This window comes from Uloborus diversus, unplaced genomic scaffold, assembly GCF_026930045.1.
Source record: "Uloborus diversus isolate 005 unplaced genomic scaffold, Udiv.v.3.1 scaffold_1149, whole genome shotgun sequence".
In the NCBI taxonomy this organism is placed as follows: Eukaryota; Metazoa; Arthropoda; class Arachnida; order Araneae; family Uloboridae; genus Uloborus; species Uloborus diversus.
The window spans coordinates 43,367-60,474 of NW_026557820.1; the positions used below are offsets into that span (position 1 = coordinate 43,367).

General features: G+C 32.8%; 1 protein-coding gene across 1 annotated transcript; it reads left to right on the forward strand.

The window, feature by feature from the left end:
- Positions 1-664: 664 nt before the first annotated feature.
- LOC129232327 (transmembrane 9 superfamily member 3-like) lies at positions 665-16,803 on the forward strand (the record flags this gene model as incomplete). The annotated part of the gene is made up of 6 exons (XM_054866483.1): positions 665-888; positions 1,363-1,558; positions 8,139-8,261; positions 9,187-9,347; positions 16,423-16,500; positions 16,672-16,803. Coding segments are annotated over exons 1-6 (765 nt in total), but the record flags the coding sequence as incomplete, so codon positions are not given.
- Between the last annotated feature and the right edge of the window lie 305 nt (positions 16,804-17,108).

A 17,108-nucleotide genomic window follows, 5' to 3' on the forward strand; every position in this document is an offset into this window, starting at 1 on the left:
CTCGTAGGCATGTGTGTTTGTGTGTGAAGGAGTGTGTGAGTGTGCGAGCGTTCGTGTGTGCAGGACATGGACGTCACCGACCAGGAGCAGCGGGTTTCTGGGGACAGTGCTCAGGACGGGAGGAGCCGCGTCTGCAGAGGACGGTGGGCGGTGGTGCTGCAGAGTGCAGAGGGCCCTGGTCCACGCTGAAAAATGAACCAAACGAGAAAGACGGTGAAGTGAGAACAATAAGCAATCGTGATTGCTCAAAAAAAAAAAAAAAACTCTCGCCATTAGACTAAATTTTTATTTTTGAATGCTCTTGCACGATGTTTCTTCCGAATTTAAGTTTTGTTCGCTCAGTAATTATCTTTCGAAACACATTCTCGAAATTATTCTAGTTCTCCTAGCAGCTGCACCATTCATTTTTTGGAGCGAGTTTCCTCCTCTAATAAAAATGCGAAGTAATTTTTACCGTGAAATTTCTTACGTTTCTCTAAAGCTGCATAATTTTTTTACCCTTTTTCCTTTTAAATTTCACTGAACTGCATCAAAAATATATTTTCATTAAAGGAAACATACTACTAAGCCTTTGTAGTTTTATCATTGCATCAAAAATAAATTCAAGTGAAACTATACGTGGCTTTGTAAATGAAAGTTTTTATTGGTCGTGTCTTCTGCCGAGAATAGTAATGCTGTAATGTAATGATAATGAAATGTACGCTTTCATATACCATGAAATAAGTGCATAGTGGCACATAAACATTCCGGTTCGGTGACGTATTTATAAAATTTGTTGTAAAAAGAACTGTATAGTTTTTATTCCATACAAATATGAACTCACTGTTTTCTCTCATAGTCTTTATATTTTGTTTTTCATTGACGGCAAGCGATGAACATAATCACAAAGTAAGTTGGCGTTTTCTTATAAACACTGAATTTTGATCACAATTCTTTTGGAAAATTTTCGAAAAAAAAAATTATCGTATTGATGTTATTTAAGACGATTTCAGTGGAATCGTGTGTTTAATTTTTGTGTTCATTAATAATGTATTTGCTGTGTATAATGACATGTAATTTTAGCATAATAATAACATTAACAGCTGTACTTCGTTCTTGGGACTTTTATTGATTTTTTTCACATGAATTTTGCTCAAATGATTTCTATGGTTCTACTTTTCTAATTGTTCCTGAGAGCTGTACATTTCATATAATTTTTCAGAATTTTTGGCACCTGTAACCGGTTGTTTAATTTTGTCACGTCTACGAGTTTTATTATGCTACATTTATTTATTAAAATTTTATTTTTGAATAATACTCAAATGATTTTTTTTTTTTCTGGAATACAGAGTCCTATAATAATGTTTTTAACCTTTTATTTAGTATGAAACAAATGAAGAGGTAGTTTTATGGATGAACACTGTGGGGCCTTATCACAATAGGCAAGAAACATATGCATACTTCTCATTGCCATTTTGTGCTGGACCTAAGAAAAGCATTGATCATTATCATGAAACACTTGGTGAAGCTTTATTAGGCGTTGAATTAGAAATTAGTGGTTTTGAGATACGATTCAAAGGTAAACAATTTTGTTTTTCTCACTATTACTATTGAAAGAATGTTAATGTGTATTAAATGTATGCACATATGCAGGTTTTTTCTTTAAAAAAAAACGCTGCCAAGGAAGTTCCGAACTAAAACAAATCTTGTCCCCTTGATTCTCTCTGTAAGTAAATCTTATTCCTTAACAGGGGAGGTGCTGTCTCACAGACCGCTCAAAAGTTTATCCAATCACCCCTATTTCATTTTCAGTCCGATTAAATGGTTTTTCCCAATAGCTTTTTGTTTTATGACCTTGTACACCCCACTTGCTTATCAATATCTTTAGGCAAATGCATCTGGTTTAAATTTCAGTGCATTCTTTAGAAGCGGTCTGTGAGACCTCACCTCCCCTTCAGTGTTACTGTTTTCGGCAGTAGTAGACATGGCTCTTAAACACTAGAACCGCGGATGTAGGTTCATTTGTTTTATCCGCATTATGCAGAAGAAATGCAAAATATTCTAGATGAGGTTGAAAATTGTTTAAAATGTTCACAAATGTTATGCAATGATATTATGGGGACAATGAAGATGGAATTATTCTTTGAAATGCGACGTGAAATACTAATAGTTAAAAGGCTGTTAAAATTTTACTGTAACGTGATATAATGAATTTTATGATACTAAAATGTTCTGTGTATATTAAAGAACTAAAATGAAATCATTATTAATTAGTAGATTCATTTTTATTATGAGTAGCTAGTTATTTAAAGCAGATGATTTTTTCGAAAAATCTTTAGTCTAGCAAAATTTCCTCGGGAAAGGTATATTTTGATTCAAAACGCAAGAGTTTTTTTACCTTACGCTAATAAAGTTTAAAGAACATCTAAGGGAAATTACAGGAATGTATTTTAATTACACGATTTTTAATAAATTTGTAAATAGAGCGATCTTTGAGACCTTGTGTTCCCTGTTACGTCCTACTTTTTCACCTCCCGTTACGGGTTTAAACAATTAGATCAATGTATCCTTATCTCAGGAAGCTCATTTTTTTTACTTCAGTAATTTCCAGTAGAAACGCTTAATCGGCGCGCCATCAAAAAGTCAAAAAAATTTAAATGCTTAGAAACGCCATAATTAAAAATGATAAGCTCAACCATGATGTGTCAGGGTAGCCAATACACATTAAAGAACAGGGCCGGATTGAGCCAGCGCGGGGCCCGTAGCAAATGTTTCCAAGGGGCCCTCGTTTTCGAATGATAATAGTAAACAATATAGCACATCTTCATGGAGACGGGAGGTGTACATATAACATGCATGAATGGATATAGTTTTAGAGCTTTATGAGGGTTATGATCCCCTTTCTATTGCCCCTCGTCTTCCCGTTACTACATATTTTTAACTTTTGATTCAAAAAACGCAATTTTTGGACGATATAAAGGAGGGGGGGGAGGATCCGGGGGCTTACCCCCGGAAAATTTCGATATTTCAATTTTGAAAACTCAATTCTAACGACCCCTGATCATATTAGGAAGTGAAGATTCGGATGCCATTATTTGGAGAAACTAGTCAAAGCATCCCATCTTAGGTAAGATCAAAGGAAAAAAATTTGGGTTCAAATCGACTCTTCAGGCAGTTTTTTAAAATTGAAGTCGTAAATAAAACTAGATTATCCTTAATGCTGTTGTCGAGAGAGGAAAGAGTGATGCTCAAGGAGGTCCCATTGGAAAATTTTTGAATTTATTATCTGTTATTAATCTAAAAACAAAATTTTAAGCAAAAATTCTTGAAATTATATACTCTGAAATAGTATTTTTTTAACGTTCTTTGGTGATTTTGGGGCGGAGTTCGCGAAAGCCATCCCCTGGAAATTTCTCGAAAGTGAAGTTGTGAAAACGTGATAGATAGACCATCGCGGGTTACGTTTCGGTATGGGATGGGGTTCAGGCACTCTCCGAGGCAACCCGGAAAATTTTCGAAGTTTAAGTCTTAAAAGTACATTTTAGACCATGTTAACAATGTTGGAGGGGGAGAGGTATACTCGCATTGAAATTTTTCGAAATTATAGTCCAAAATACGCATTTGTAGGCCACTTTATTAGAAGACGTTATAGGACGGGATCGGGTTCGAGATTACATACATGGAATTTTTTCGAAACTGAAGTTCCAGAAAGCAGTTTTAGCGGGTTTTCGATTATGTTAAACAATTTTCTTCCTAAATTTTTCTGAATTTCAAGTTTGAATAAAAAAAAGTTCTCGGCTACCTTTGGTGATGCAAAAAAAAGGGGTTAGGTTCGGGGCGTCGGTGGCAGCTTTTTAGTTCCCTCCCACTCAGAGGAAAAAATTAAAAACGATATTTAAACTCTTTCTTCTACACATAATTATTTTAGTTCATCAAAAAATAATATTCTCTTAACAATTCATTTATTTCGCTCAGCATAAGTGTGAAGTCTCAGAATCTTTTTCTTTTCTTCTATCATGATTTCTTAATTTTGCTCATTGTTGTTTACAGTGCCGGATCTACGGCTCGTGTCACGGGCGGAAAATTTTTAGAGTGATAAATTGACATGAAGTTAAGTAACCAAAAAGAGTTTAAGGATGACTAATAATTACCTTTTCAGGACTCCAATTTTGAAAGCTTTAAGAAGAAAGCACTTTTAAACAATTTCTGGATGGTAACCCTTTTCCCTCTCTTGTCTAACATCACCAAAGGAAGCCTTAAAATGTGGTTTTAGGATTTTTGCTTTAAGAATTTCAGCATCCTCCTTCTCCTGCTATCAACAAAAATTGCTTAAATTTGAGTTTTTAGAGCCTAAATTCCAAAAAATTCCGGAAAAAGCCCTTACTTTTTAAAAAATTTCAAAAAAATTCGAAAGGAGAATACCCACCTACTTCCCTAGCTTCTCAACATTCGGGTGAAAGAGCTCCGAAGCATCACTTTTTACCTAAAATTAGAACTAAAAATAGCCTGCATCTTGAAAATTTCAGTTTCTAACATTTTGCGAAGCAAACCCGTATCCCCCCCCCACCACCACCCCCGATAAAGTCTCCAGTGATAATCTAAAACCACGGTTTGAAACTTGAAGTCAGAATTGTTTCTGGGGAAGTTCAGACCCTCATCCATTTCTCTAATCTTCCCACATAGCTTGAAATTTTGTTTTCAGCTATAACATGGGTCGATCCCTCAAACCCTTTCCTCCCAAAGATAGCCTGAAATTGACTTAATCTTTGGGCACAATTTCAGGAAAGAACCCCTTCCCCTTTCCTCTATTGTTACAGGGCTCCCAAATGGTCCGCTTTTCCCGCCAAAGTCCGTTTTTTAGGTTAAAGTCCGCTTTAGACCGCTTTTTAGCATTTTGGTCCGTTTAGTCCGCTTTTATATTGTTTTTACTAAAAAATCAGATTTTAAAAATTTTCATTACATTAAAAGATACTGTGTGCTGACGTATGTTAAGTCTGAACACCCTGCTGCGGCGCCGTTTTTCTATTGAATTTGACTTTCTGGTATTATTTTGCTTCAGATTGACGTCATTACTCCTCCTCCAACCGCTGTAACATGGAAATCTAGCAAATGGAGAGGTTTGGGGGAAGAGTTATGATGTGAAATCAAAGCATTTTGCTACCGATATTTCTGACTGGTTCGTACGCACTTGAAAAAAAAATCAAGAATGTTTCATCAGTGCAATTTTCTGAACTTGTGTTCGATGTGTAGCATCGCGAAAAATTACTTCCTGTTGTTTGCGAGTTCAATCTTTTTGTATCTTGTTAATATTTTGATGTTTTTGACATTCAGGAGTTACTTTAACATTCATTAACTTAGATTAGCTTATTTTATGTTTAATTGCAATAGATAATAAACTTATTTTTCGGAACCATGATAACATCAAACTTTCTTGGACTTTGCCGAAAATTGCTTGCTGGGTTTTGAGATTTCAATCTCTTTGCATCTTGTAAATATTTTGATATTTTTGGCAATTGGAAGTTATTTTGACATAACACCCTTCTTAGATTAGCTTATTTTTTGGTTAATTTTAATAGACAATTTATTATTTTTGTTTTTGGTACCATAGCAATATTGAACTTTCTCGCACTTCGCGGAAAGTGCTTGTCGTGTTTGAGATTTCAATCTTTTTGCATCTTGTAAATAATTTGATATTTTTGTCAATCAGAAGTTATTTTTGTTAAATTTTAGTAAATAAAGATACTACTTTTTTTTTTTCGAAACCATGGCAACATTGAAGTTGCTCGCACTTCGCGGAATTTTGATATTTTGCGCAATCAAATGTTATTTTCGCATATGCTATCCTAGACTAGCATATTTTACGTTCAATTTTAGTCATGTTTAGTTTTAGAGATTTTTTTTTTTTTTTTTGAAATTATGCCAACAGTGAACATACTTCTCGAAAATTTGATTCTCGTGTTCAAGATTTCAATCCTTTTGCATCTTGTAATTATTTTTAATATTTTTTAAAATTGGAAGCTGTTTTGACATGTGCTACATCAAATTTTTTTAATTTAATTTTAATAGGTAATAAACTACTTTTTTTTGGAATCATGGCAACATTGAACTTACTCGCACTTCGCGATCTTTTTGCATCTGGTTAATGTTATGATATTTTTGGCAATCGGAAGTTATTTTGACGTACGACATCATAGATTAGCTTATTTTTTGTTTAATTTTAACAGATAATAAACTTTCTTATTTTTGGAACCATAGCAGCATTGCACTTACTCGAACTTCGCGAGGAATTGCTTCTTGTCTTTGAGATTTCAATCTTTTTGCATCTTGTACATATTTTGATATTTTGCGCAATTGAATGTTATTTTCGCACATGCTATCCTAGACTAGCATATTTTATGTTCAATTTTAGTCATGTTTAGTTTTCGAGAATATTTTTTTTTTTGGAAATTATGCCAACAGTGAATATACTTCGCGAAAATTTGATTAGTCAGTCAGTAGCGTAGCCAGGAATTACCTCCTGCTTTGGTGTGTTTGGTCATAAACTCTCATATGTATATAAACTTACTATATTTAGGCTGGAAATATGTGTAAAAACCAAGGGCTGTGGAGGGGGGAGGGCAACCTCCTGGCCTCCAAACTATATCTTCTTGTCTTGCCGTACCTTATATCAAAATAAATTCTCTTTAAACTGGTTATGTGAAAAATTTTGTAAACTACTATGTGCTAAGGTGTTTACTGCAAAAACTGTATCTAAAAGGTCTTTATTAGGTATGCACTGATTGATCGGTCACTTGGGTGATTATTTTTAACCTGCCAGTTTTTACCTGTTAAGTAGTAGAAAATTTATGTTACAATTAAAGTTACTCTGTAAGATGGTCAGTTACATGCTTGCTTGTCACCCCCCCCCCCCCCCCATCCAAATGTTTGTGTGAATAACATAATTCATTGGATAAGAAGTTCAATTATACAGTAGGTGATAAGGATTTATCATTAAAAATTCATTATTATGGTTAATTAATTAATTATCTTCACGTATTTATTGCCAGGCAGCTAATTTGCCTTTTGGTGCTACCCTGGGTTTAATTATGAATGGTCTTCCCAAGGTCCTCTTTTTAATCCTAACTGGTCCTCTTTGGTCTCCTTTTTGATTCAAAGTGGTCCTCTTTTACCCTTTTCTATGGCTAAAATGTGTTGGGAGCCCTGTTGTTATGAAACAACCAATTTTTTTAAATTTTTTTTTAAGGCTTGAATAGCTGAAAGTTTTAGGACTCTAACTCCCTTAAATATCCTAAGATACCTTAAAATTGACTTCATTTTGAAAAAAGAAAAAAAAATCCAGAGAAAACTCAATTCTTCTTTCTTCAAACTTTCCTAAAATTGTAATTTTTAGGTCAGTTATGAAACTTTTCTGAACCAACGGAGCTTTTTCTCCTTAAACTAAGAAAGATGAACTAAAATTGCGTTTTTAAGACTTCAATTGGGAGAAATTTCTGGAAAGCAATCTATCGAAATAATATGATTTTTAATTTACCTGAGCATTTAGAAAAGCTAAATATATATAAAAAGAGAAAGTTAGAGAGAAAATTTAAACGGGTTAAAGTACGGAAAGTAGTTTTTTTTCCTGGAATTTTTTCTCACGGTTCGGGGGCCCCAGAAGCGTGGGGCCCATAGCATTTGCTACTTCTGCTCTATGGCTAATGCGGCCCTGTTAAAGAAGCATATTAAAACAGAAAGATTAGAATGAACTTGTATATGTACTCCCACATGGGTCAATCCCTCATCTTTTTTTGAAAAAAAAAAAAAAAAAACAGAAAACGTTTAAATCAATCCTTCATTTTTGAGAGGAAAATCAGTAATGTTTATCCCTTAAAAAAAAAATAAAAATCAACGTTTTGCAAAGAAAGAACGCAATCAAAGTGTTATCTCTTAGTTGACAATCAACGTGTTAAAAGCCAGATTTTTGAATTCCTGGTCAACTTGTACTTGAAAATTATAATTATGTAGAACAAGTTAATATGATAATTACAAAATACTCCCCCCCCCCCCCTTGTTTTCCTTCCAAAAAAAGGAAAGTTTCTCAATTGTTTGTTTACATCTTAAAATTTATTGCTTGGAACTTGTTTTTATTATTTTACAATTTCTTTTCCATCTTGTTTCAGCTAATACACCAAAGAATCCTTACTGTGATGTTGATCTCAGTGAAGAACAATTGCAGGCATTTGTGTATGCTGTGAAAAATCATTATTGGTACCAGATGTACTTAGATGATCTTCCTGTTTGGGGTGTGTAACTTTATGATTTTTTGAAAAATTGTTTTAATGGCTTAAACTTGACTTAAGCTGTCCATCACAGTCAACTCTTGAAAACTTGAAACCTTCTAACTTGAATATTCTTTTATCACAAAGTTTTTATTAGACCCCAAATTCTTGAGAAACCTGTTGAAACTTCCCATAGCTTGAGCTACCAATAACTCGAAGGTTTTTGACAGACCTTTGGGACTTCATGTTATCGAGAGTTGACTGTAGTTGCTGAAAATCTGAAAATCAGTTCTTAAAAACGTTTTTTTTTTAATTTTTTTTTTTTTTAAATTTAAAGGGTTTCTTCTTTACTTATTTCTGAAATATTTTTTTCATGGCTATTTCTTTTATTCTTAACAGTATTTCAGAGTTATTTTATTTTCAGAATCCATCATTGATAAGCATTTAATGTTTTTCTTCTCACACTGAAATTACCTCAATTTTTTATATTTACTGTGTTTGGGATGTATTTTAATATTATGTGATAGTATTTTTTTCTGATTAAAAATATTTTTGTGCATGGCAAGCCATAAAGCAAAACTGTCGGTCACTATCAATTTGTTTTCTCCCTTTTTTGTCTGTCCATGTACATCATGCTTGCGTTTCGACAAACCTCACCGGTCGACTGGTGAGTAACCCGGTTGCTAACCTCCGCGTTCTTGAGAGCTAACAGTTAACTGGTTGCTTCCGATGTTGTTCTATGAGCTTCATCGGTTGATCTACTGGTCAACCGCAACTTAAGCTGGTTGACATTGCTGTCATGTGATTAACCAACCGGTGGCTACCGGTCGTGCTCGTCGAACGTAAGCCATGAAACAAATAAATTTTAATCACTAGTTAAAATATTAGTCCTCAAATGGTATTTTCTCTCATAAATGAATGCTAATGAACTTCTTTTTGAAAAAAATAGGTATTGTTGGTGAATATGTTGAATCTGAAAATAGTTACTATTTATGGACTCATAAAAAATTTGATATTGGCTACAATGGGGATCAAATAGTGGATGTGAACTTAACAAGTGAAGCAAAAGTGAAATTAGAAAAGGGGAAAAAAATAACTTTCACATTTGAAGTAAGCTTGTTTCTTATAACATTTGCTTAAGATTTTTGTGCAAACATTAATTACAGTCCTACCTATTTATACCAAAGGTGAAGGAATCCAATTTTTGTTATAGCTGTAATTTTGTTATAAAAAGTTAAATACACTTTAAAACATGAAGGAGAATAGAAACTTTAATTTTTTGCCATAAATTAGCTATATGAGACTTTACTACAAATGGGTGTGACTGTATTTGCTTCGATATATATATTTTTTCATCTTGTTGTATAAGTGTCCATTTACTGATGCCAACTAAGAAAACCTTCTCTCTTATTAAAATAATTTGTGATACAAAAAATCAGTTTTAATGTTATTTAACACTAGAATTATGAGAGGGGTCAATTTGACCCCAAGCAAACATTTTTTGCTAACTTCTCCTCTATTTTCATAAAAAGCTCAATCCTTCCTTGCGTTTCCTAAATAATTGTGCTGTTTGATAATATAAAGCTTTCAAGAATATTTATTTTGTTTTGCGTGTGCCCACCTAAGGGGGTAACCCTCCTAAAAGTGTGGGGAGGTGTCATTTTGACCCTTCTGAGAAAAAAAGAAATGCAAATACATTTACTGATGCTGAAACATAGCAGAACCTAAACGAGCTGATGTGTGCCTCACATGACTTCCTTTTACTCCATTTTAATGTCATTTTCCCATTATTGGCAATTTTAATGTGATTCAATAGTTTAATCTCTAAATATTAAAAACGATGGCCAAATTAAAACCAGATAAAAAAAAATCGCCAAATTTTCCGCCAAGTTGGCGACCAAAAGACTGGCGATATATCGCCAAGTGTCCGCCAAATTGTAACACCACTTAAGTTTGCATTGATATTAACAATGATTTCCCCCCAAAAAGGTGCAAAAGACCCCCTTAGGAACATCCGAAAGCAACCAAAAGGGGAGGTGCACAACTAGACCCCACTACGAGTCTATGTACCAAATTTCAACTTTCTAGGACATACCATTTTTGAGTTATGCGAGATACATACGCACATACACACATACGCACATACATACAGACGTCACGAGAAAAGTCGTTGTAATTACCTCGGTGATGGTCAAAATGGATATTTCGCGTGTCTATACATTCTTAGGCACTTTTCCGCATGTGGTCGAATCGAAAAAAAAAACTCAACATTCATTTGGGGGTGAGCAAAATGGAAATTAAGGGCGATTTTTGAGTGAAAATTTTTTCGCGAATACAATACTTCCTTTTTTGTAAAAGGAAGTAAAAATGCCTTTTAGAATATATCATTGGAATTGAAGCATTTATTATGTTTTGTACATAAAAGAGCATTGATAGTTTCTGAAATGGATCATTCCATGTCAAGTGATCCAAAATTTGGGAAATTTTTTCCCTCACCTTTTTGTACTTCTTTGAAATTTGGCTCATCGATTGTACCCTTTGAGGTAATCAAAAGTCCAAATTTTTAGATTTTTATCTTCATTTGTGCAAAGTTTCAAGTTGGGATCTCAATGGGATCATATTTTTATGAGTTTTTAAATAAAATTTGTCTTATGAAATAATGACATTTTTTCAGATTCTAACTAGTTAAATATGGGCTTTTCTTACTGGAAATGGTCTAGTAAGTAGTAATTGATCATGATTATGCTTGAAATGAGCTGACATGAATTTGTAGATTGGTAAGTCCCCCCCCCCCCCCCACCACTTTCATTTTTTTTTTTCAAAACATTTCGAAAATTAAAATAAAATAAATAAATAAATAAAACAAAATAAATAGTAAACTTATTAAAAGTTGGTAAATAATCTTCTTTAAAGCAAGAAAAAGCCCTCCCCCCCCAGCACCACCACTTTTATTTTTTTTTTCAAAACTATTTTCAAAACGCAAAAAATAAATAAATTAATAAAATAAAACAAAATGAATAGAAAGCATATAAAAAGCTGGTAAATGTTCTTTAAAGCAAGACGAAGTACATCCACCCCCCCCCCCCCACCCACACATACGATTAACACTATAATAGTATCACGCCTCACCTGACGCTTTTTTTTTTCGGACCAAGTGTTTCTTTTTCAATCCGAACTTCACAAAATTTACTTGATTAATTCACTATCTGATAAGGAAAGTTATGATTCATTTCATCCCCTACCCCTGCGTCAACTTTCAATTTTGAAGGGAGGAAAGAAATAGCCAAGATCATAGCAAAATAGGAGTGTTTCCCCCCATTTTGTTTCATTCTTTTCACACTAAACTAAAAATCAATCTAAGTATCAGATCATATCTATCTCCGCATAAAACTCTTTCTACAACATTTGGAGTGTGGCGGTCTTCTTTTCTTTAATGCTAGTTTTCTTTTTAGTTTAATTTGTAAAGGAGAGCAATGCAGCGAGATCTATTTATGCATATATTAAAAGCAGTCATAGATCAAACAAATTTTGCTAGTTTGAGCATAACCTTCCATGTTGTTAAGCTTCATTTCAGATTGCTCTTCCCCCTCCCTTTCCCCCTCCCTCTATCGTCCCACTTTTCGAAAGAAAAAAAAGCTGCAAATGAGTGGTTCGATTTGTCTGTTCAAGTTTTTCTGACTTTTAGTTTTTATGCCCCCCCCCCCCATTTATAAGCCTTAGTCACTGCTGATGTTTAGCAGCGTGCATCCCAGTTTATTATGATTATAACTCTTACGTGCCAGCTTTTTTTTATATTTTTAAATACAGTTTTGGAAAAAAACAAAGATAAAAAGTTGTTGTGTGGCAGGGGGAGGGGGTACCAATCTACAAATTCATGTCAGCTCATTTCAAGCATAGTCATGATCAATTACTACTTACTAGACCATCCTTAGTAAGAGAACCCTATATTTAAGAGCCATTGTCTGTAAGAATCAGGCAGTTTAAAGCATTTGTGATTGTTGACATTTTTAATTTTTTTTATTTTTACATATGTTGTTCCTTATCATAAATGTAATGTAAATCCGAAATTCGAGCTTTGTCTGACTCACCATTTTTGAGAAAATAATTTCTTTTGTTTAGGGGGCGTGGCACATTTTTGCCGGTTTTTCAAATTTGCAGATTTTAATGTGCTTGTTGCTTGAAGCGCCCTTATAATGACATGGATTTTTTAATTCCATATTACTATATGGTCTTGTTAGATACTGTTACAGCTGTCAAATCGGTGACACTACGAGGGCGACGCCCACAAACTCCGTTTAAAAATGACCAAAAATGAATTTTTTTCTATATTCAAGGCCAATTTTCTCAAAGCGCCTTCATGATGACACCAACATTTTTAGATCATTTTCTAGCCACACTTACATGCATCAAAAATATGTATCAAAATCGGTGTCACTATAAGGGCGCCAGCAGATATTGGAACTTTTTTTCAATAAATTTCACAAAAACACAAACATTTAGAATCTAATTACAACTGTCGCCCTCATAGCAGATATCTGATACTACATTAGGTTGATAACCAACATGTTTGTCTAACATTTGCACAAAAAAAATCGGTGTCACTCCTATTCTTTTTGGAAATATAATCGTTCCAAGTTAGTATGTTATGGCGTTTTTTTTATATTTATTTATTTAATATTTTCACACCCAGATTTTTTTTTTGTACATATTTATTTTTAATTTAATACAAAAAAGTGTACCTCATAACATAAACAGCTTAGGGCAGCAAGAGAGTCTTTTTCTTGAATAGAAAATGCCCGTTTTGATATAGGTACCTGGTGGATCTATTGTGCATAACATGTCTAGACTATTATACCAATACTCGTCTTGTTTTTTCCAGCCAAACAAATTTATTTATTCCAATTGTTCTTGACATGCATTTGACATAAACTTGCAAATGGTCAACTTCTACTCTTTTTCTGGGATACCATGTTTTCCCATGCTTTAGTGCTACAAAATTAGCAGTTTTCAATAAGAGATGACCGTCTTTCTGAAATTGGTTTGACTTGATTCTTAATGTTTTCTTTGTTTTGGTCTACGTTATACTCAAATTCAGTTTCTGAATGTTCGCTTTCTTCAATATTCTCATTTGATGTATTGAGAATGCATTCGTCTTTTTGTTTCTTCCATCGAAAAAAAAGGATAGGATTTGTTTCATAGTACAATACTCTGAAGCAACGAACGGTTTTTTCCCCGTTACGAACTGCATTTTTCATCTAGTGTGCAACTTGACAGGGATGTTGTTTTTTCCCAGTATTTTTACCAACCGTAAATTGTTCTTATAAATACTCCTTCTGCTTTGAAGTGAACTTGAACTGAGCTCGTAAAGATAGGGACCATCCAATTTCATTAAATTGAACTTTTGGCAATGCAGGGGTATTTATTAGTTGAAAATTTGAAGCATTTATATAAGATGTTTGTAAGAGCTTCTCTCTATACATCTTTCGTATAAAATCCATTTCCAAGTTGAGGTCAAATGTATGTCAAGAGCAATTGGAATAAATAGATTTGTTTGGCCGAAAAAACAAGATGAGTATTGGTATGATAATCTAGACATATTATGCTCAATACATCTGCCTGTACCTATATCAAAACGGGCATTTTCTATTCAAGAAAAGGACGCTCTTACTGCCCAAAGCTATTTATGTTAAAAGATACACATTTTTGTATTAAATTAAAAATAAATATGTTCAAAAAAACTATCTGGGGCTGAAAAGATTAAATAAATAAATATAAAAAAACGCCATAACGTACTAACTTCGAACGATTATATTTCCAAAAATAATAGGAGTGACACCGATTTTTTTTGTGCAAATGTTAGACAAACATGTTGGTTATCAACCTAATTTAGTATCAGATCTCTGCTATGATGGCGACAGTTGTAGTTAGATTTTAAATATTTGTGTTTTTGTGAAATTTATCGAATAAAAGTTCCAATATCTTCTGGCGCCCTTATAGTGACACCGATTTTGATACATATTTTTGATGTATGTAAGTGTGGCTAGAAAATGATCTAAAAATGTTGGTGTCATCATGAAGGCGCTTTGAGAAAATTGGCCTTGAATATAGAAAAAAATTCATTTTCGGTCATTTTTAAACGGAGTTTGTGGGCGTCGCCCTCGTAGTGTCACCGATTTGACAGCTGTAACAGTATCTAACAAGACCATATAGTAATATGGAATTAAAAAATCCATGTCATTATAAGGGCGCTTCAAGCAACAAGAACTTTAAAATCTGCAAATTTGAAAAACACGCAAAAATGTGCCACGCCCCCTAAATTAAAAAATTTAATTTCCCAAAAACGGTAAGGCAGACAAAGCTCATATTTTGCACAAACATTACATTCATGATAAGGAACAACATTTGCAAAAATAAAGAAAATTAAAAATGTCAACAATCACAACCTGCCTGATCCTTACAGACAATGGCTCTTAACTAGTTAGAATCTGAAAAATGTCATTATTTCATAAGTCAAATTTTATTTAAAAATTCATAAAAATATGATCCCATTGAGATCCCAACTTGAAACTTTGCACAAATAAAGATAAAATACACACAAATTTTTGAGAATTTTTTTAAAAAAAATTCATTATACCTTTTTTGAGAAATTTAAATTTAAAATTTAAATTTTATTTTTTAAAAAATTAAAAATTTTCTGAAATTAGTCATGTTGCATATCCAATTAAACAGCAACTAATGTACTTTAAAATGCTTTTTACCAAATCTTTCTATCTATATTTGGTGCTGAGTTATCGTCCATGTTATGTTCAAATATCCATGAAAAAAAAAAGGATTTTTCGAAAAATCAAAGTGTCATAAATAAAAAATAATAGAGATAAAAATCTAAAAATTTGGACTTTTGATTACCTCAAAGGGTGCAATTGATGAGCTAAATTTCAAAGAAATACAAAAAGGTGAGGGGAAAAAACTTTGGATCACTTGACATGGAATGACCCAAATGCAAATGAAACAGCACTTCAATATACATCCTTAAAATCTCTGCATCCTTTTGATAAACTGCATTTCTTCGAAATATGTTAATTTTTGACGAATTTTTACATATGTACAACATTAAACAGATTTCTTCTCAGAGGTTAAAATGACACTCCCCCCCCCCCCCCCCCCCGTATTTCTAGGTGTACGAAGATGGCCGATACGCTAGTGTTAAAGCTTGCAATAATTTGTTTTTGAAACTAATGGTTTATTTGAAAATAAAGTTAAACATATTCTTGATAGTTATTATTATTAAGAGTAATTTATTTTAAATCTAATTTCACAGTGCATTTTTAGCCTTACTGTTAGTCATGCGTGTGATTTTTCTGCTAATTGGCAGTATTCTATGAATTTCAACCTATAATTTTTGGGTTTGCTCTTTTTTTCTTTAACTTTAAAAGAAAATGCAGGAATTTCTTTTTAAAGAAATGAAAAAAATATTACAAAAATAACTTAGTAATTGTGCTCAGCTTGCTTTGTATTACTTAATGTTTAGGAAATAAGTAACTAGGGCGGTTGTGGAACTTATGCCTGGGAGGAGTATGGAATAAATTCTGGATGTTTTATGAATAAAAATCGATTTATTTTAACCATAATTTCAAGGCAGAAAGGTGAACCTTAATTTAAATTACCACTTGCTGCCACTGCTGTCGATTAATCAGCGTATCCTTATTGCGAACCTTTGACTTATATTTAACCATGATAGAAATATAAATTTAATTTCAGAGATTTGCGATATCTTTTCATTCAAAGCTCTTTTTTTCCCGCCCATTCTCTTAAAAATGCTAATGTTTTATTAATCAAAAATTTAAAATAACATTAAATTTCACTAAAAAAAAGATTTTTTTTTTATTTGGTGGGGAAATGTAATATTCTTGTTACTACCTTTCTTGGCAATTTCTCATGTAAAAATGCTGTTCTGTTTTTTGATCAAAAATGCTTCACCATCAAAGATACAGAAAGAAATTTAATACAATTTTTATTTTAGTAAAATATTCAATAGATTATTGACATTACTAACTGTGTATGAATAGTCAAAAGTTTCAAGATTGTTTCTTTCATTCTGTTCAATTATCTTCTTATATGCAAGCCAAAACCATTATTAACTTATGTGTTTCAGTACATAAGTTTATTTTTTTTGTGTGTCTTTTAGGTTAATTGGAAACCATCCAGTGTCAAATTTGAAGACAGATTTGATAAATATTTGGATCCAAGCTTCTTTCAACATCGGGTAAATTGGATGTCCTTTTAGATTAATTTTTTATTTATAAGTATTGAAGTGTAATGTAATAGACAATGTACGAAGTAGTCGCTTTTTTTGCATAATTAATGAAACTAATTCCCAAAAATATTGATGAGCCATTGAATTTTTCTCAACGAATACTCTATTTTTCAATTTCAGATCCATTGGTTCTCGATCTTTAACTCTTTTATGATGGTTATCTTTCTTGTTGGCCTAGTGAGCATGATTTTGATGAGAACATTGCGCAAGGATTATGCGCGATACTGCAAAGATGAGGAAATGGATGATATGGTAAGTGAAACTAAATGTGCAATGTGAAATTTTTTCTTATGCTGTTTTACATTGGGTGGCCCATGAAGAAGTAGAACTATAAGGAAAAAACTGAATATAAACCGTCACTTCATTTGAATGATATATGCATCTGTATAAAGCTAATTTTAGTTTGTATATTATTTCTATATGTACAATTTATATAGATACTCTCATACAGAGAGTATGATATTTATATTCATACTCTCTGAATGCTACAAAGGTTTTGAAGTTGATATAAAAATCAGTCAACTTCGAAATAAATGCTGAAAATTATAAGAATACCA